Consider the following 21,446-nt stretch of genomic DNA (forward strand, 5'->3'; position numbering starts at 1 on the left):
TAGGCTAAATTTATCTCGTTAGCTAGCTGAAACAGCAAAAATGAAGGCTCTTACTAGGTGGGAGGGGACGATGACTTTTATAAAATAAAAGAGCAAGAAATAAAGTTACAAATAAGATCATCCGAGATAATTTTGGCACAGAAATCATACGATGACACAGGCATAACTGCACACACTGACCACACGTCCACGCCAAGTTTTTCTTCCAGGACAGTTGTTGATCTTTCTCCTGTGACACACCGTGATGGCAGCAGCTGTGTTTGCCAGGAGACGTGACCCAGCCACAAAACCTTTTATTGCCAGGTGTGTTGTTCAGGTGCAGGGTTGTTCAGACAGCATGGTTGAGCACTGCCATCAGGTGCCCTCAGGCTGCTACTGCTCTCCAGCTGCCCAGCAGTCACTCAGCAAACGCACACGTGCACATGACACACACACACACACACACACACACTGAGGGGCGAGGCTGACTTTTTGTTCTTTCATCAGCTGTCGTCATAATCAATCACTCAGCAGGTACAGGCCGTCTCTGTTACAGCCTTTTGTGCTGTGCAGAAGAGTTTGTTATTAATCCACACAAACATTGTTTTATTATGATTTTATTGATTCTGCTTCTGTCTCTTGATTGCAGTTCTTATTCAAATCCCTGTTTCAGTTCTTGGCAAATTATTGAGTATGAATACATTAAGAAAATCTAGTCTCTATCTTGTCTTGCACACAATGTTTGCTCCAGTTTTTTCCATAATATTTATACACTGGTATTTACTGGAGTTGGATTCAGTACCATCAACTGATTCTTTGGCGTTGTGACTTTAACTCGGGTCATCAAAGTCACAGCATGAATACTGTATATCCATTATTGGTAATGCTTGATTCTGTTAGATGTCCTCTCTGCATGAAATTGTTTTTCCATAGTTTAGCTTATTAATAAGAAAGTACGAAATGAAATCACATAAAACCTTAAAAATGTAAAGATAGCAAATGTGCAACAGTCCAGGTGACTGGGCGACATTACTCTACAAACAAAACCAATGCAATTGATCAAAAGAAAGTTGTTCTACAAAAATTGTTGAGTGCGAATTGGACACATTCATAACCAGCAATGGAAACAGAAGAGTTCAAACCTCAGTGTCTGTGAATTGTGAAGTGAAAATGAAATCCTTAACAATTCTGGGAACTGAATCCAACTAAGAATATGAAACGCAACATGGTGAGACACGTATCTAGAATTTAGAAGGGCCCAATTTCTTTAGACAACCAGATTTAAATCACTAACAAACACTTTCTTCAGTCTGGTTAACCTTGCTGGCTCTTGTTTGGGGGTGGGGGGGGATACAGACATCTCCTACTCCTAAGACTCAACCTCTGTAAATGAGAGTGACGCTGTCATATTAACTTCCTCCATCAGAAATGCAAAACCAATTCTCTGTGGAATGAAAATAAAAGACTAAAATAGTACCCCAGACATAAACATCACTGAATAACCCACCACAAGACTAAGAATAATAAAACAGATACAGAAACTTAATCAAGCCTTTGCTGAAAAACAAGAAAGTGCAGTTACAGAATCTGCAGCAGAGAGATCTACAGCGGGACACAACAGCCTTGCTTTGGATACAAATGCAGAAAATCAGGAAGCAATTACTCTTCCTGCTGGAATTCACCCCTGTTCAGACATTAATGTGCAAAAGTGCAACACAAATTAAACTGACTGGAATCAGTCTAACATTGTACATTTTTGTTTTGTCTGTTTGTTTGTTTGTTTGTTTTTTGTGAGGGTGAGTCACTTGTTTATAGTGAAATTATTTCATACAAACGTGTTTGTGTGAGAGCAAACCGTCGAAACGTGTGCACTTTAATCCAGTCTTGATAAAATGATTTGAATACTGGTGTAATTACACAGGACCATTATCGCTCCGGGTCTTGATTGTGGACTGTACTGTACTGCACTGGATAGATTATTTGTTGGTTTGCTGGTAAAAAAAAATCTATTATTAGGTCACTTTCTGCATTTTGGTGGGTGTTGGGCGGTGACATCATCGAGCAGTCCGACGATGTGTGAAAGCCATTTGCGCTGTGGTTGCCGCTGCCACTTTTGTAGCTTCCTGGATGCTGTGGACCTGGCTTTGCTCCTGCCCAGCATGTCTGTGGTTCTTTTGATAGGTCTGTGAAACCTGAATAGCCCCTGAGTTGTTGAGGCTCTGAATGAGCAGCGAGCCCGCCGCCAAGAAAACCAAGCGTCGGCAGCCAAAAAACACGGCGGCCTAGCTGAGAGGCAGCGAGGACTGAATGGCACTTGGCTCTCTCTGGGCGCTTCGTTCTCATTAGATAAACCCGGTCAACACGGAGGCGGGACACATTTCTGCTCCTCCGGTGTCAGAGGTCCACAATGGCCCAAGACATCTCTCCTCTCTGTGAGGTGTGCACATCGTGAGAAGGGTCTGCTTGACACAATGCCTCTCTGTCTTGTTTCTCCCCTCGCCAAAATGGACGAGCTCAGTCCACGCCAGGATGCAAGATAGACCGGGGCCAATGTGCTCAAGAGGTGTAGAGGGGTAAAACAGAAGAAATGGCCTGGGATACCAGATGTTAAACAACCCATTTGCCATAACGCTGTGGGGCCCGGGGCGGATGATCGGTCGTACACGTGAGGAGATACCAGACATTCCAAGGGAGGCGTTTTGTGGAGAAGCGGAGGCTGTCGGCCACAGCTCGGGGTCAGGGATCACATCGTAGCCTGCTGATGAAATGCTCAGGAGATAAGCTATTATTAACTCTTAAGTTAGGGACAAGATATCCCTCCTATCCATCCATGACACAGCTGTCATGACCGTCTGCACATGCATACAGTCAGATTACAGTCCATGCACGCAGGTGTATCCTGACCGGCTGTTCAGACAGAATTTAAAATGATGACTGAGGCTTTTCATGAATCCAAACATTTCTCAATTTTCATATGAATCTTTTGTCCCCGTGTGCCCCCAAAAAGTATTACGTTTCCTGCTGCGAGAAGAATCTGAACACTTTAGTTCCCAGTACATCGTCTCCTCTGGTGAAATGTTTTTCAGAAGGTGGTTGTGCATCAGTAGGTGAGACTTCAACCTTCCTCAGATTTATACATGAAACCAAAATAAATGCCATATTTCCGTTTTACATTTTTATTAGTATGAGGTTTGGATGACTCCTTTCATGACGTCTTCTCATTTCTCCCTCTTACTCTGTGATGGTTTAATAGCATTAGCCTGATAATGTTTACACTTTGTATAACAGTAGTGTAGGGAAACAGACATTATTTTGCATTTCTTCTGCTGATTTTCTGGAAATTCATTAACGTTTATCTGCTTTTAAGGACTGAGAGATGTGATTGAAAGCTCCACAAAAAGCTAATACAGTATGTGGACCATGTGGAGCTAAGATTTCTTTTGTCTGTCTCTTGCAATACTTTTTAAGATGGACAGCATGTGGAAGAGAAAAAGAGGAAGAAGTATAAAATTTAAAAGCAGCAGGATGTTGGATGCTCCCTCTGTGCCCTTTTGTCTCCTGCCTTCTCTGTTCTTCCTTTGTATGATTTTTAGCTGCTTGTGTGGTTTTTCTAAATCCTTCCCGCTTTTGGACGACGTGGATGTGAGATGGAAAACAACAGGGTAACTCAGCGGTTTTCGTGCTGCTAGAAAACACACGTACAGTAAAAGTGCTGGACCACCGCTGTCATGCTGCAGCTTGGTACGACCCCGGTGGGTTTGAGCTTTGTGCCGCGCTGTGCAAAAAAAAAAAAAAAACAAACAAAAAAAACAAAAAACACCAGGACAGGAAGGAAGAAGAAGAGTGCATGCCAGCACTGGGGTGAAAACAAGATTAGGGGTTAGACAAAACACAGGACTCCGTACGGCACGCAGCAGGCACCCCGTTATTACTGCTGGTTTGCAGGAACAGGATTCATTAATAGGACGCAGGAAATAGAATAGGCTGCCGGGATAAACGCTCTAGCAGCCATCACCACCAGCCTGTCGTCTCTCTGCGGCTTGAATTACAGTGGTACTGGTCTGTGGTCGGGACACACAGATGTTAAAACTATAACATACCTCTCTCTCAAGACGGTCCAAAGCTCCTGTCCTCGCTGAGGGGAGAAGGCAGTTATTACTCAATGTCATGTATTAAGAGGATGAGTGTCAGTATGGGCACATCAGGGTAGCTGCTCAGCGGATAAACTTATAGCTGCTGATTTAACTTCAGTAATCATTTCATTTGTTTTAAATGGTGTAAACTATTGGTTGTATTTATTAACACCCTGTAAATGATGAGTATTCCTGTTATTCCAGGCAGCCAATGATTGATTTTCATTTATATCTGTACAGTATGATATTAAATTAGCAGACTCAGACTGATCCCTCACAGTTGACTAAAATAAAATGGCTCCTGCGTGCATTTTCATTTGTTAAATGTGTCTCAGAAAGCTCAAACACGAGAGCAAACACGGTCAAACACGGTCAAACACGAGAGCAAACAAACAGCTGACTTGCTAATGGGGGCTGAAACTACAAACAGGATCTCCTACATTCAGTCGCAGGTCAGCAGTGAGTGTTTATGAGCACGGGGCTCGAGCAAATACACACAAAAAGATAAAGACCTCCTGCGCAACACGCCACAAGAGTTCAGCCTTCAGTTTATTTCCTGGGAAGACAATGTTTATACCTGGAGGAAACAGAATGGAAAACACAAAAACAGACATTGGTCAGATTTTATGAACCAAAAGGAAATGTGTTTGGCTTGCATGACTCGCGCGCAGGTAAACAGCCCTTTACTTTGTATGTTTCTGCCTCAGTTGCATGTCATGGATGCATAACTACGATTTAGTCACATGAAGCTCTTGATAACATGTTTTAAAATCTCTCCTTCTGGCAGCATTGGAGGTGACGAGAGGCATAAATGGCGCACAACAGATTTGGCATTTTCTCTGCAGTTATGTAAAAACCAATCTGTTATGCATAAATTCAACCAATGGTTAATTATTTATCAGAGATCTCAGTCAAAAACCATGTAATTACACCATTTTCCATGATCTTGAATAATTTCCTGGCATTAAACATAATCAGGTAATGTCATCCATTAGCAGTGTTTCACAGTTTGCCTGTTGCGTAACCCCTTCGTTTTTCTGTTTGACTCGCTAAGTGTTGCTTACCTGCAACTTTTAATTTCACCTGCCTCTTGATTGTAATGTTTTCAATGAGCACAAATCGTCCACCGCTGGATTCTGGTTGGAATTGATAATGATTGTTTTTGCATCTGAGGTTGACAGGCAAAAAAAAAGTTTAAAAAACCCGCTGCTTTTCAGATTGATGCGCTGGGTTCATATTCAGCTTCAGAGCTCGAGGTGTGGGGATGGTGTCGATAAAAGCTTGGTAGTTACTCTGTCGGTTCGTGCATGCAGGACGGGTCACGGCTGTGAGACTTGCTATGGTCTGCTGAGGGGCAGAGGCACGGCACGGTGCTGCAGTAAGCCGGTTTAATGCTGAAGAAGAGGGATGTTTAAGGTCTTCCACTGCTCTCTTACACACTTCACTGTGTTGTAATCCATTTTCAAGAGCTCTCCTAGCCATACAGCAAGCTGTTTGAAGGCATTGAAAGAAAGGCGGCTACTGATGTTCCTTCTCTAAGCATGTAGCCGCCATAGCTAAACTGAAGCGGGTGTACACCTCCTCGAAAATGCAGCTACAAGTCACAGCGGCTAGAGAGATACCACCTGGAGACCAGAATAAACATGATTGGTCAGCTGCTACTACCTGTGTTTTCTCCTACAAGTCTCTGATACCAGTGGAGATAAAAGGCAGGAGTAATCTGCAGTAACACACGTCTAACAGAGGCATGTCCGCTGTAAACTGTTGCTCTCCGTCACAGTAAATTAAAGACTTGTTACCTGTGCACCAGCTGATAACCAGCTCTAAACTATGAATTAAATATTCCACTACAGGCATCAAGTGTACACTCAGTTGTAGAGGTGAACCAACACAGGATCTCAGAGGCCAATAACAATATCAGTACATGAGAATATTAAAAATTAGAGCCAGACTCTGCAACACTATCCTGTGGGAAACCCTGATATTTTATACTTGAAATGAGAACAAGTCAAATATTTGTTGCTGCAGCTTTCTGCTTTGAAACTTCTTCTTACACATCTGCCAACATACATGCAAACTCCGACGTCTCTGTGATAGCCTGATATCGGCCCGGCTGATATATCGGCCGGCTCTAGTTTCAGACTTCTTGCCGAGTCTGACATCTCGGAGCAGAGGGCTGAACGGGGGCCATGTGGTTTTCTGTGGAGGTCTGTGGTGTTGGAGTGTAAAGTCCCATTTATACAGAGTGAACCCCCCCGAAGCTCCAAATACTCTGCTGTCCCTCTCAACCCTGCACACACACACACACACACACACACACACAGAGCCAGACTCTTTACAAGTCCGGTCAAAACCACCGCTCCGTTCCAACCCACTGTGGCAGCTGAAGACCAGAGAACAAGTTTGGCAAACTCAAAATACGCTCGGTGCTGTTTCCCACAGATGTGTTAAAGCTGTAGCAGACGGTCAAAGATCTCTGCCCAGCCCTGCTGAGCCCGACTGGCCTGCCCTCAGGCCTCAGCTCCGTCTGACACATCCAGAGGAATGCTGATGCTGCTATCTCTGGGTCAACAATCACAGCCAGACCCCCGTTGTTTGTTAGCTGAAAGTTTTTTGGTCGTCGCCCCCCCCCCGAGTAAAGAGAACTCATTTTGAGGTCTGGCTGAGTGCTGATTAAAACATTAGAGTCTCACTAGGGGTGAAAATGAGAGTCAAGCTGACTTTTAAGTTGAAAGCCAAAAAGTGAGAGGCTTTCACTTGATAAACATTCGATTTTAAAGAAAGCAACTTTGTGCTTTGTGGCCAATACAAGCTGCGATTCTTGAGAATGTCTTGTACGCTGTTTGACTCAACTCTGTCCCCAAACAACCCTCTCACAAAAAAAAAAACCCTGTTGTGCAATTTCAGGACTTAAATCAAGTGAAAAGGCATCAGATTGTGGGAGTATGATTATAAGCGCACTGGGTTTTGCCAGTTGTGATAAATCTAAAAATGTACAGCTGTAGTTTCTGCTGAGAAAATTGTGTTTCTGTAACTCTTCTTCCGCCTGTGAATGTTGGTCTGTGTAACATAATTATGCTGTCGTTTTGGCCTCATTGTGAAGAAGAGAATTTGCTCTCGGTGGTTAAATAAAGGTCAAGTAAAATTCAAAGTTTGCAGAGAACAGCGGAGCGCACACAGGTTTTCCCTCACAGGATTAAATGTAATATTGTTGCCACAGGTCAGTGAAGGTCCAGTCACACCTTTTTGATGCTGTCAAATGATGTCTCACTCCTGCTCTTGAGCGGGCGCACCTCTCCTGGACCTAACACTGACCTTGGCAGTCTGTGGTGTCAAATTAATCAGCCAGCAGCTCCGGGGCCGATGTCCCCTCTTTGATCTCTGCCATACCTGAGCGCTGCGCTGTGCCTGTCCGAGCTGTCGTCCGAGCCGACTGGCACTCCTGATGAAAAGACAGTGGGCATCAGCGTGCCGCCGTCCCTCTCCTCTAATAGATCATCTTAATGAAGTCACTGTGCTGCAGCGAGTGGCAGGTGATTAATACACACAAGTCATTAAGCGTGCTGTAAAAGAGTGTGCCTCCGGCGGAGGTGCCCTTTGCTTGTTTAGAAATAAATCTGAGGACTAAGTGGACAGAGCACTGGCAGGGTGACAAGACAGCATGTCTGTTTGTGTTGGATCTCAGAGAGGAGGAAGGTGTTAATTATGATCAGTTTTTAGAGGGGTGGTATTGAATATATTTGCAGTCTGTAGTGGAGCTGACATTCATATTATCATCTTCCATAGACTTTACTTTGATTAAACTATCATGTTGTTTTATTCTTGTTGATATTTTTTTCAGAAATTACTCGCACTGTCGTAGATAATAAACCATGTGATTTTTGGTTAGAAGCTTAATGATACTCTCACTGTATTTGTTTGCATCGCTGCATCGCTGGTTGCCACGGATACCACCGTAGCTATAGCTGCTTCTCTCGCATCAGTGCTGCTGAACCACTCCGTGTATTATTGTTCAGAGAGAAAAAACGCCCAAGAAGGACGCAGTCGTGTGTCTAGCTTAATAAAATGTGTCAAAAGATATTTATGTTTTACGTAAGACCACTATGACTTTGTGTTCTTTAAAGATATTTGACCTCTACCTCGTTATCAAGAACTCTGTGTTCTCTGTTCACCTTGTCAGAGCTAATGTTATAGTCATAAAAACCACATTGAACATCACCTCTTACTTAATACTTTATTTTTTTATAGCTCAGTTATTATCTCATTTGTCTTTGTCAAATATTAAGTACACCATCTGCAGGATCCTTCAAAGTGTTCCTGGTGCTCAGCTCCTTCACTTTTGCCAAATGTATTCTGTGTAATGCTGCAGGTTTACTGCCACTACAAAATGTACTCGGCTCAGTCAAGTTAACCATCGGGCAGCGTCACTTTGACAGCCACTTTAAAAAGGTAAATGTCACAGCCCGCTGTTGTGCAGACAAAGAATGAGATGCGTTCAGATCCTCGCAGCCGTGGAACGGAGCTTTAGAATAGATGACTGATGGTTTTCCTCCCCGTGCAGAGAGTTTCCAACCACAACAGACATTCCAATAGAGCGTGAAGCTCTGCTCCAGATGTGGCGTCTTTAATTCTTTATGTGCAGAGTGACAGACACGGGGTATCGAGGCCGGAGCGGACCAGGATACGTGTTGTACTTGTTTGAGTTAAGTAAACAGTCTTGTGAGGCCCTGACACTCGGGCGCTGCTGTAAACAGGAAACAGAGAGGATTCTGGAAATCTGGCTGCTTCTTTTCAGCTCACACTCAAGTCTTTAATCTCTTTGACTCCACATGTGTTATCAACAGGGGAATTAATGCTGGTGTAGTTATGTGCATTGACTTTTGGCTGCATTTTGCTGCATTACCTAAATTGTGGCTCAGTTGGAGACTTACTATAATGATCCTATATCAGGAGTTATTAGTCACATACTTTAACAAATTTGAAATGTTTACTACATTGTTGATTAATCTGAAATTCCTGGTGTTTCCATCATACATTCTGTAATCAGTTGCATCTGGGCAGCGTGCACCCACCAGGCCAAAACAGAAGTAAGATTGAGAACAGGAGACTTTCAAATGACCATTTTGGGAAGAAAAGCTACATGTTTCTGCACCTGTTTTTCAACTAAAAACATGAGCCAACTCCAGCCTGGTACAAAATATCCCTGCCAAATATTAAATAAACATCAGAGAACATCTGTTTTTTTTTTTTTTTCAATAAAACAATGTGAAGTGTCCAGTCCGAATATATCAGTACAAGTTGTGCTTTCATTTGCAAACTTTAGGAGAATGATATTTTAAGTGATATTAAAGATGGTACTTTGTTTCTTTGGCAGCATTTCTGCTAAATTTGAGTCCCATTTTTAGTAATTCTCAGTTCTGGATCCTTCCCAGTGATGAAATGTGAGCACGTAGCTCATAGAAATCTAAGTCACACCATCAGTCAAACCCTCGGCCGTTCATCCTTCCACACATTATCCGCTTGTCTCCGCGGTCCAAGGTAAGAAATGGGCCAAAAAAATACACAGACTCATATTGATGATGTCAGGAGCAAAAACTCCCCTTATATGGTTGCAGATCCCCCCTTTCCCTTTATTTGGAATAGAAGAAAATGCACAGCGATCTGGAATACTAGAGGGCAAAAAGGGCTGCATCTCAATCCAAAATAAACTCTGAGATCCCCAATTCCACATTTCAGGCAAGTTTGTGCATAGCAGAGTGGTTAGTCACAGCACAATACACTGTGTGTTAGCACAGACGGGACTTCTGTTTAATATCTTTTCTTTTCTTTTTTTTTTTTTTTGTAACTCAAAACTTCTACTCTTTATTTCCCACATATTGTTTTGTCCACATCCTGAAATGCTGCCTTGTCAAGCTGGCACTCATAAATCGCTGCAGGAAAACATTTCATGCGCACACATAGATGGAGACAATTAAAGTACAACACGGTGCATATCAGCGCAAGAACACCACAAACTGTGGAGAATCAAAACCTCTCCGACATAAATAAAGTTGTGATTTTTGCAGGGTTTGTTCCTGTTATTGTCTCCACTGCCTGTACATGCACATTAGGAGATGAAGACAGGACTCCGAGTTACACAAGGAGGCAGAGGAGAGAGCGCTCGCATTAGGCAGCGAGCGAGAGTCGAAAAAGAAAAAGGAGCTGGTGTTTTCCCTAAGGACGACTGATAAACCGTTTGGCAGGAAAGGCTTTGCAAATGACTGCATTCCTTGTTAACCTTGCAAGGCTATTTTTACCACTAAAGGGCCTTTTGAGTGGGCACCTTTTGTTCGGCCTGTAGCGTGAAGCAGGAAAGACTGGTTTGCATTGTGCCCCCTCTGGGAGTTTGGCCCTGATCTCTGTCTCTTGTCACAATCCAACCATCCATCCTAATGTCGAGCTCTGTTTACGCAATGCGTCTTCACCGCTCCCGACAGCCGAACCCCGGCAACTCCGCAGCAGCTCTGTTCACTGTAATGTAATGCCAATAGGAAGCCGAGGCCGCGCACATATTTCATGATAAAGCTAAGAATCCAGATTGCGAGGAGTAAAGTTGGAGGTTTTCCCAGGCAATGTGCAAGATCTCTGCCTAAATAATGAAAGCAAACTCCCACTACTCCTCTGTCAAAAGGGATGTTTGCTCTCTGTATGTTTGTACATGTCTTTTATTGTGTTTTCAAGGGACATTCCACTGGTCAAAAAGAAAAAAATCCCCTCTGACTGTCCTCAGGAGGTGAAAAGGGCCTCCAACAGGACGATATCTTGTTGCCTGACTGAATCTGTCTGGGGTTTTGGGTTTTTGTGTTTGAGCTGCAGCTCCTCAGGGATTCCTGGAAGTGAATGTGATCATGTCTTGAGAGGATTAAGAGGAGACCCTGGCTGTGTTGAGGCAGAGGTCAACATCGCAGTTATGGTGGGAAATGACCTCACTTGTCACCGTGCATCTGTCATCTGAGCGTTAACATGCACCGAAGTGACTGAGCTACTCTTGGTTTTCTGCAGGGACCTGGTTTCTTAAACTTTATATATATATGAAAAAAAAAACTTGAAAACTTTAAAATCAGAATAATGGATAAGAGAAACAGCTAGATTTAAGTGTAAACAGTGTGGTGGTAGTATGAAAGGGAATATCAATAGTTTTCAGTACAATTGCACGGCAAGGGAAAGAGCAGCTGTTTAGAATGAAAGGAAAAAAAGCAGAAAGCCACAGGTGCATGTTGCGAATTTAGTAAAACTGACCCCAGGTTGTTTCTGTGCATGATAACTTGATTTCTTTCCTTAATGTGGTTTCCTCGCCGACTTTCTTTGTGTTCATGCAAACATAGTCTCACCAAGCTCTTCTCCTCTCAGAGCCTGGATGAGCTGGACGATGACGACGCAGGGGAGAAGGACAGGAGGGAGGAGGAGGAGCTGGTGCAGGCCAACACTTTCCAGAATGAGTCCATGACAGCCGACCCTTCCACCGGACACCTAATGGTAAGAAGTGACACGACATGACAGTTAACACCTGTGTTTTTCCAATCTATACCGTCTGCCACGGGATCGTATGACGCTCTACTCTTTCTCCACACTTTACCTGATCAGCGCAGATTGATACATACATCCATGCTGCCAAACAGAGGCACTGTTGCTCAGGGAGACACACCAGGACGGCTCAGGAGTGAGAAAGGTGTGAAAAGCTGCGGTGATGCAGAACTCAGAGGTGTCTCTGAGTTTCATCATCACCGTGAAATAAGTTTAAGAGCAACAAGAAAAACACTGAAATGATGTTAAAGCTACTTGATGATATTGAGCCTCACAAGTCCGATGTAATTTGCTTATTGCTAAAAACAAAAAGCAAATATAGCAAATTCAATATCTTTGTGTTTTGACTGTTGATCTGTCACTATTTTATAGGCTGAGCAATTTACTGCTTATTTAAAAAATAATCAAAAGATAACTCATAATGTTGAGAATCATCAGTTGAACTCCCAAACATGAGTAGCACCACGGCAGTATCATCCTCATCACATGCACAGCGTAGCCGTGTGTAGAGCTGCATTCATCAAACTTCATTTGAAAGCCAGTGTCAGGATCTGCTTTGTGTATAAGGCGTCTGGTTCTTAACAATGTGAATCATATGCTGTTGGCTCCTTTAACTCTGGCAGGTAATATTGTGTTTACTTAATAAAAGTGAAGCCATGCAGACACGGGCCGCTTCCTTCCTCCTGATACGTCCAGGAGGAGTTCTGTAGAAAGAGAGAGAGAGAGAGAGAGAGAGAGAGAGAGAGAGGCTTTAAATGAGTAAGTGAAAATGAAACCGAACCAGAAACGACACGTTTTTATTTTTTGGGATAGAAGTTCATATATTCAGTAATGAAGCATTTGTAATTTAAAACTCACTTCAAACACACACAGGGATTTTCAATAAGCATTTGAAGATATGAAAAGCATCCAGCTGTGTAACAACGACTGACACCGCTGCTCTGTTTGTACTTCTGTACAAAATAAAAAAAACATCCAACTGATATGAAAACTGCAATTTGAAAGAAGAAAACGTATAAATGAAGTGGCTCTGCTGCTGAGTGACAACTCTTGCGGATGCAGCTCGGGGTTCCAGGTGGATCGGCTGTTATGCATCAGCAGGTTTATTTTGTTTTGGGCTGGAACAGTCTGAGGCTGTTTACACAAACCGAAGCTTTGTGTATGAAACAGGTACACAAACACCTCACCAACAGGAAGACAGTGACAGCACCTGCTGAGATGTTTGCCCAGAGAAAAAAAACAAAAAGCGCTTGACTCTTTACACAAAGTATTCTTCGAATAAACAAACAACAAGCGGTTCAGCTGAGTCAGGTCTCTGCAGCTTGACCACACGTCCGAGATCCTCAGTCCATCATTTGAAACGGAATATGTCCATTCACGCCATCGCTACATGAGGCTTAACGCAGACCAGATGTAGCTTCGCAGAAACTACCCATTAAATGTCTCTCTGTCACTCACATCAGACTGACATTCATATTCATAGCTGGAGGTCCTGTGCCAGCTCGCTCATAAGGAGGCAGACTGGGAGGAATAAAGAAAAATAAAGAGCGCGGTCAGTGGATTTACTACAGAGATGTCAGTTTGACATCTGTAAAGACGCAGCATCCAAAAAATGTGCCGTCTCTCACGGGGCCCATTTATCACCGGGGAGACGAGCAATTGCCATGTCAGGCCTGATGTGATATAGAGCATCCAGTTGGGCTTTTTAGCTGGTACTGAGATATGTGAGCAAAAAAAAAAAAAGTTTTTCAAAAGAAGCTCAACTGTTTCTTTTCAGAGCTGCACGGCTGCTAACTGTGTCCCCAGGTCTCAGCGCAGCTCACAACCAAAACAGGCTGTAACTCTTCTTGTGTTCACTGCTGAAGACATAATGGAAACTCCAGATAGGGTTTTGAATATGAAACATTTCATCAGATGTTTTAAATTCTGTCGTGATGTCCTTTTTCCATCTCTTCCTTCGGGACCCGGGATACATGAACATTTGTGCTTGAGCACACTTCTCCTCTCCATGTGACAGGACACATGTATGTGATATGTGTGGCCCGTCAGAGAGGCCCTCTGCCCGCATGTGGTCCTGGTTATCAGGCCTTACCTCCCTCTGGTGTGTGAGTCCTACATGCAAACCTGTTTCAGGGATCCAGCAGCCAGAACCATATGGAACATTCCTCACGATCATCTGCTTTTAATGCGGCGCCAGGTCCACAGCAGAGCAGCTCAGGTCTCTCTCTCTCTCTCTCTCTCCCTCTGTGGAAAACACATACTGCTGACAAACCCCATCCAGCACTTTTTTAACAAGCCTCATTTGCATTTGTAATTAGCACCTTTCAGTCCCAAAAAAAAAATGGTGCTGATGCAGAGCGTGTTGTCTGAACAGCAGGGAAATGTTTCACTACCCATCACACGACATTTCTAACCAGGAGCAGCAGCAGCTCCTCTGCACTAGCGGCAAACTGAACTTCAGTTTGTTGCCTGAAACAATATTTGATCACATTCACGCCTCTGTTGATTCAACATTTTAAGGATTACTAATATATAAGCCAACGGAACCACACCAATATTTATCTTAGACAGGATAGCTACCAGCAAAAATACTTAAGGCTTTTCACAGCAAACCAGGAGCACTGCTGCATAAATAAAGAAGGTACAGATGGAAATGAAGCAGCCTGGATTTTATCTAGCTCAGGCACTGCATGGGTGCAAGAAAAGTTCATTTATGAATCTTAGGAGAAATACAGGGGAAGAATACCTTTGATTAAAGACCCCCACTGATGAAAATCAAGTGTTTAACCTTGTTAACATCTCCATATGGGTTTTTTTTTTTATAGAGGACATATAATAAGCAAAATAAGCAGTCAACGCCATGACTGATGGAACTGGAGTGAACCAATGACTGATTCAGAAAGTCAGATTTTAATGGTGCAAACCCTAAAGAACCCACCACTGTGTCAGCCACTGCCAGTTACAAGCTAACAAACAACAAAAACAAGTAAAAGATGCTAACTGTGCTAACCGTTCTGATAATTAATTTTTATCTGACTGAGGCTCAAACATGTGGCTGAGTCTCTCTGATGTTTCCTCATCCTCATTCCTTCATCCTTTTTTGTTGTGTGAAGCAAAATATTAATCATAGCAGAGTGTTTTTACATAATTTGAAACATGTCTGGAGAGGAACTTTAACACACATGCAGTAGGTGCACCTGTCACAAAAAGGCCAAGAGGTCAACACAACTTCCTGCAGCTGTTTGCAGTGTAGTTTGCAGGTTAGTCATGTCTTCATCTTCAGCCTCTCACTTATGTCTCAGGTTGGCCTTTTGACATCTATTCCCTCAGCCGGCAGTAAAGACTCAGACAGCTAGGTGCAGTTAGCATCGCGATTAAAATGGTTGTGTGGGAGAAATGTAAAGCATCTTGTCTTAAACAATAGAGCAGTGGAAAATGCAGCAGGTACAAATTCAGCCTGTAATTATCATGACAAAGAAGTAGACGTCATAAATAGATCTCAGCCATAAGAGATTTCACGTAAATATATACGGAACTTGGCAGTGATTGTGGGACTCTTCAGTAACCTGGTTTTGCTGGTTTAGTCCTTCACCTTCCTGCTTCCTCTAAATGCCAATCAGGATTTCTGATCTGAAGAGCATCTCTCTTTCTCTCTTGATTTTACCGAATGCCTCCAGTAAAATTGTGATCGCTCTCTCAGCTTTGTGCTGTTTTGCCAAAGATCCCCTTTGTACTGACTGAGTTGACATTTAAAAGCTGTAAATGCCCAACCAAGACATTTGAGTGCTTTATCACACTTTCAGATTGGTGCGTGGAGAGTCGTAGAAAGTTACAGGCACACAAACACACAGAAATGCACACTGTGTAGTAATCATCTGAGGTTTAACGATAAAATACCTGTTTATGCTGTTGATATTTGTCTCTGTGTATTCTTAGTGGCTCTGAGCTCTGCAGTGAGGCTTATGGGAGCTGTCAGTGCAGCTCAAGCATGATAAATAAAGTTGCACGGGTTCGTATCGTGTGCAGTGAAGTAGACGTACATGAATTGCACTGACCTTGTCTCACAGATTCATATCCCAGACAGGAGGTGCACACTGTGAAACAATGCCAAAAGCTGCAGGAGTAATGTGGCAAATGAGTTCTGGGATGTTTTCTGCAAACAAGATATGATTTCATGACAGACTCGAAGAAAATTCATAGGAAGATATTGTGAAGGCAGAACGCAGTTTGACACATAAACAGCGTTTTCTATTTATTTTTCCGAGTGAGGGTGGACATGCTGCCTCTGTTAACTGACTCAAACTGTCTGCAGTACTTAAGACTGATGCAAGATTATGAATTAGCACAAGATCCTGACAAAGTGCAAGTGATTAAAAACGGATCAAACATAATAACTTTAGTTGTATAGTTCCTTTCATGCAGCGATGCTTTTCACTCAAAAAGCTTTAAAAAACAGGATTAAAAACAATTTTTCACCAAGAAGAGAAATAAAAATTGAATGACAGTAACTAAACTGCTCGATAACACAATTAAACAACGACAAGGTTTGACAAATGAAATTAAAACATCATCCTTTAATTCAAGGCGAATGCTTCTGAAAGCTTAAGTGTCAGACAGTGATGCTCCTGGTCAGTCTGTGATGACTTTTGGAGACATTTTGCATTTCACTCTTTGTTCTGAAGTTTTGATTTTGTCACTTCCTGTGGATGTGGAGAAGTGCTCATACCTAACGTCAAGGGTTTTATTTGATACATTCATTAACTATCAAAAAGATTAGATATCCCCACTTTGGCATTGGTGTATCAAAGCGATGCAGCTCTTCTGCTTTAGACTATACTCAGCATCATATCATCTTTCTTGATCTTTTCTTTTCACTGCACATATCATAATGTGCAAATGATGACTGGCAGAGCCTCACAACATCTCCTGACCGCTGCAACCTTCTCCTATATTGTTGTTTTGACTCATATTTCAACCCTTTTACACCTCAGAAAATAATCAATCCAGTGCACTGACCCTCCTCTGTCAGCCAATGGCCTTGGAGTATGAAACTTACAAAATAGATGTATTGAATTTTCTGCAGAAACGAGAAAGCAAATAATTATTTTCTACATAGTCAGGTTCCTGCTGGACGCCGTCATGTTCAAAGAATCCTGTTGGTTTCAGACTCTAGTGTAACTAAACAAACCAAGACAGTAAACACACATTTACATTTAGATAGTGTTTTTATTTCTATACTGTGATCTATATTGAATGTATGTGCTGGTTTTACAGCAACTTTGAAAACAATCTGCGCCATATCTCAACTAAAACTGGTTTCTATGAGGCCTCACACTGACGCTGACTTCTCTCACAGGTTTAATAGCCACTTACTGCATCTAAGTGTTCACTCTGGGATGGAGATGTGATTAATATTGAAAAGCCTGGTCGAGAGATTTTTGTTTTTTTATATATATAAATGAGTCATTTTGATTTCAGCTTCTCAAATCAGACAAAACAAACAGCTTGAAAAAAACCTTTTTTTCACCATTTTGCAACATTTTACTAAAAAGTTTATTCAGAAATAACATCACTCCATAGAACTGGGTTTTGCATATATAACCTCAATGTGCACAACCCGGTTCTTATTTTCTAAAAGTCTCTTAAAAACAACTCTGCAGTTTAAAATCCTGCTGTTTTGTAAGTTTAATAGTCTCAAGCCCAGTTTGAAAAGGGCGTACAGTCCTTTTTAAGTAGCACCATCTATCTGCCTTAGATTCCAGATGAGACAGTTCGTTGAGAAAGTTTGAACTGCAAAACCTGCCAAACCTGCACTTGAAAAGGCAGGTGCAGGATTATACAAAATCCTAGAAAATGTCACTTTCTAAAACAAGATTAATCAGATTGCTCTTAAATCCAAGTGCTGCTTGAACCGGGGGTCTCATGCGCAGACGCAGACTGCCCCCTCACTGTCCCCCATCTCAGTAAATCTATCCAGGCCTGAGCCACGGAGAGATGAGGGTCAGGATTTCATCCACAGGTAATAGATGATGTGTCACCGAGAGAGAGCGGCCGGTGCATGCTAAGAGTCGGGCAGTGGCTGCTTCCCTTCACCCGCCAAAGCCGAGCTCTGACTGATGGATCGTGGCTCGGCCGAGGCTCCTCAATCAAACCCGGGACCCCTCAGTGCACAAGACCTTAGGAGAGGAGATGCGTATTCCTCTCACGGCCTCTGTGACACACACCTCATTTTTTTTTTCGAGGAAAGCGTTATTTTACCGAAGGCATCACTGCAGTATACATCTAAACAACCTTTACATCATACAGTAATGGGAAAAGAAGATAAATATGCACCTCCATGTTGCAAAACAAGATTGCCCTCCACAACTTGGGGCTACACGGATCCTGCTGAACTATTAAATGCAACAAAGCTCATCTATACATCAGCTGAGAAGCTGCGATTCACAAATGCTCATACACAACCTGAGGTCTTTCTATAAATGATGCTCCCGATAAATTTCTCTTATCCTGTAGATGGAATTTTGTGTTTGTTTTCCCTGTTTGGTGAACCAACACGACACAGGGCGCATGAACACAACAGATGATATTTAACCTCTCCGTGGTATCTGCTGTTTTTAGTGAAATGAAGATTTAACAGCACCACTCTGGGAATTTAAAATCTCACCAAGCATTGGAGATGCACCTTAGACCCTTAAGTTATTGTTTTGTTGTTTTTCTTGCAGGATACCCCGAGATGCGGGAGCAGCCGGCACAAGAGGTGAGACTCTTTTTTTCTTTTTTTTTTTAATCCTGGCACTGAGTGGACTTTATCTGCCTCAGCATCACTAGCAGTATGTCAAGAGGAGAAACAGGCGGGGATGAGAAATCGCAGTTTGAGTCGTTGGTTTCCAGAGCAGATTTTCTCCTGAAATGCGTCACAGTTGATGATTTTTTTTTTTTTTTGTTCTCCCCGCTTCTCTTTCATGCTTTTATGGAAGAAAAAGGGAATGACGGTTGATGACCCTTTTGAAGAGTAGTTGACAGGACGCCATCTGGAGCCTGGACACTTTGTTCAGACCGTCACTTCACTGCAGTAGCTGGCAGGGAGTGTTGAGAGTGAAATCATTTGCTTTGAAAGGCTTGCAGTCTGAAATGTGTGCCTCAGCTTGGTCAAAATTGCTTTGGCATTTGATAAGGGGCTTTCAAAATTTCAAAAAAAAAAAAACAGACTGATGTTTTTACCAACACTTTCATCTTGGGAGAATTTTTTTTTTTCTTTTTGTTTCATACAATTTACTTTTATCTGTTTGCAATTTGCACCGACAGTGAGTGAAAACATTAATCAGAATTATTATTTTACATTGTTCATCTCCCCTTTTGTGCGTTTAATTTTACATGATAGAGACTTATATCAGAGAAAATCGCTCGGTTATTGAAATCACTCTGGAAATGGGGCCAGCGACGCGTGATTGACACAACGTGGTGAAGGCCTTTGAGAACCTCTCTGTGTGTCCAGCCTGTATTCATTTTGCATTATTTGCTACCAAATTGGGAAGTTGCCGCCAACGCCAACAGCCAAGTTCACCAGCTGACATTCAATCTGGCCATGTAATTATGGCTGCAGCTCTCCTCAGCTGGCCTAGCAACGCTTGGACGCTCCACCGTTCTGCGACGGACAACCCGCCAGGTGGGCCGGGAGGCGCAAGATGGCCGAAAGAGCAACTTTTAACACATAGGTGTCCCTCTGATTTTCTCCCTCTCTGTCAACCCTCTAGATTCAAGCCATTCCTCTGCACAGTTTGTCCCTGATGTTCCATCTTACATGGGAACGTCAAACCAAAGTCCAGTCCAATATCTATCGTTTTCATATTGTCTGGCTTTTAGACCGTTGAACATGCTCAACAGAACTTAACTCAAGACATTTTACACTTTGTGTGTGTCCTCTGATAAATGCAGCATGCAAATGATTTGTCAAGCAGCACTTTATCTCAATGATATCTCACCCGCTAAGTGGTTCACACTACTTACTACTGCCCTGCACTCCACTGTGTATTTTGGCCTGAATTAACTGTGGGAATTCAACACAAAGCGAGTTTCTAAAAGTAGAAATTAGAAGTGATTCTACCGTGCTAAAAGCAGCGGCATTCAGCTTTTTGTCTTAAAGCATACAGTATATTTTCAGTCCCAGCCTGCCACCCCTCAGTCTGCCAAGTTCTAATTGTAGCACTTGTCTGTCATTATGATGAGCGGCCCACTTATAACTGGCATGTGTAACGCCAACACTGTGTAAGCTTAGAAAAAAAAGGTAAAAGCTGGTATTTTTGTCTGTATGAGTTATGGTCTGTTTGTCTCTCATCTTCCCTCCTGTAGTTTCCTCTTTGCTCTGACTTTAAAGCCACAGACGCAGCTGAAGAGCCACATTAAAACAATAAGACAAAAACACAGTGTGAAACAGTGGAGGAGTGTTGTCTAGCAGCATATCTGGGAAATTACAAAAACTCTAGTGCACTTGTGTCTTCCTCCACAATCCTCAACATGTTTTTATTGAGTAAATTCAGTATTATTTTTATCACGTATGTTCTCCAGTGAGAAGACCTGAGGCTACACATCATAACAATGTTTACATTATGTACCGCATTACTACATCTTTCACCAGGAACTCTCCACACCTACAACATGTGAGCGTCCTACATATCCCACTATCGTGACACGTCTCAAACATTGTCTGAAGTCAAACCAGATGTGGTCACTTTCAGCATGTTGCATAATGTATTAGTCATTTCTACGGATGTAAACAAATAAGATTGAGCCAACAGTACATTCGCACGCCTCACTTTGAAAGTTTAATCTATATAGAGTTTGTTAAAACATAAACACATCCTGCAGGCTGAGGCCCGCACACCTGCTGTTAATGCTAGATGGATAGTTCAGGTTATAGCACCTCTACCTGTTTGGAAATCTCAGCATCCATTGAGATTAAAAAAAACAAGAAAAAAGGAGTGACCTGCATTGATCAGCTCCCCCTGAAAGCCCCCACCCATAAATCATAGTCATTTTGTGCAAAGGGACAGAGATATCACTGATCAAATCTTTAAACCACCGGCTCAAAATGCCAGTGAACGGAGTGTGTCTTGATGTTTTCTTTGTTCGGAGGAATGGCATGTGTCAGAGCTCGGCGGGGTGGTAATCAGATGGATGAGTACTGTGTGTTATTGTTCCCAGTGTAGTTTTGGCTTATTCCACATTGACACTCCAGTTTCTGAGAGATGTTGTTAAACCTGCGCCTGCTGCTGTTATTGGCTCTTCTGTCTGTGCTCTCTCCTTCCCACCTGCTGCGGCTCCCAAGTGTGTGTGATTGGCTCAGCCTCTCTCTCCCCCAGACCTCATCCTGCGGGGTGCTAATGGGCCGCGGTGTGATATTTAGTATCCAGGCCATGGATGTTTAGGCTTGGCTTCGTCACCTGCTGAGCACCCCAGAGTACCTGTGTGTGTGTGTGTGTGTGTGTGTGTGTGTGTGTGTGTGTGTGTGTGTGTGTGTGTGTGTGTGTTTGGGTGCAACAATGGAGATATATCTCGAAACAAGATGGCATGCGTGGATACAGACACACACAGCACACAGGGCGTGTCATTGATTTTTTACTGGCTCTTTTTACAGCAACATCGTGGAAGGATGTATTAGAAGTCACATTTTGTAATGTATATGTGTGTGTGTGTGTGTGTGTGCGCGCGCATGCACAACCATTTTGCATGTGTGCTTGTGTGTGTGCTGACAAAGTGAGAGTAGCCTTGAAG

General features: G+C 42.8%; 1 protein-coding gene across 1 annotated transcript in view; it reads left to right on the forward strand.

Annotated features, from left to right (window-relative positions):
• pawr (PRKC, apoptosis, WT1, regulator) overlaps positions 1-21,446 on the forward strand; it is a 62,899-nt gene that overhangs the window by 30,725 nt on the left and 10,728 nt on the right. Inside the window, exons 3-4 of the mRNA XM_023413157.2 lie at positions 11,502-11,627; positions 18,398-18,432. Of these exons, the coding sequence (XP_023268925.1) occupies positions 11,502-11,627; positions 18,398-18,432 (161 nt within the window). The remainder of the gene's footprint in view (positions 1-11,501; positions 11,628-18,397; positions 18,433-21,446) is intronic.

Source organism: Seriola lalandi, unplaced genomic scaffold (assembly GCF_002814215.2).
Source record: "Seriola lalandi dorsalis isolate HSWRI2012SDOR001 ecotype SW California unplaced genomic scaffold, Sedor1 jcf7180002054504, whole genome shotgun sequence".
Taxonomy (NCBI): Eukaryota; Metazoa; Chordata; class Actinopteri; order Carangiformes; family Carangidae; genus Seriola; species Seriola lalandi.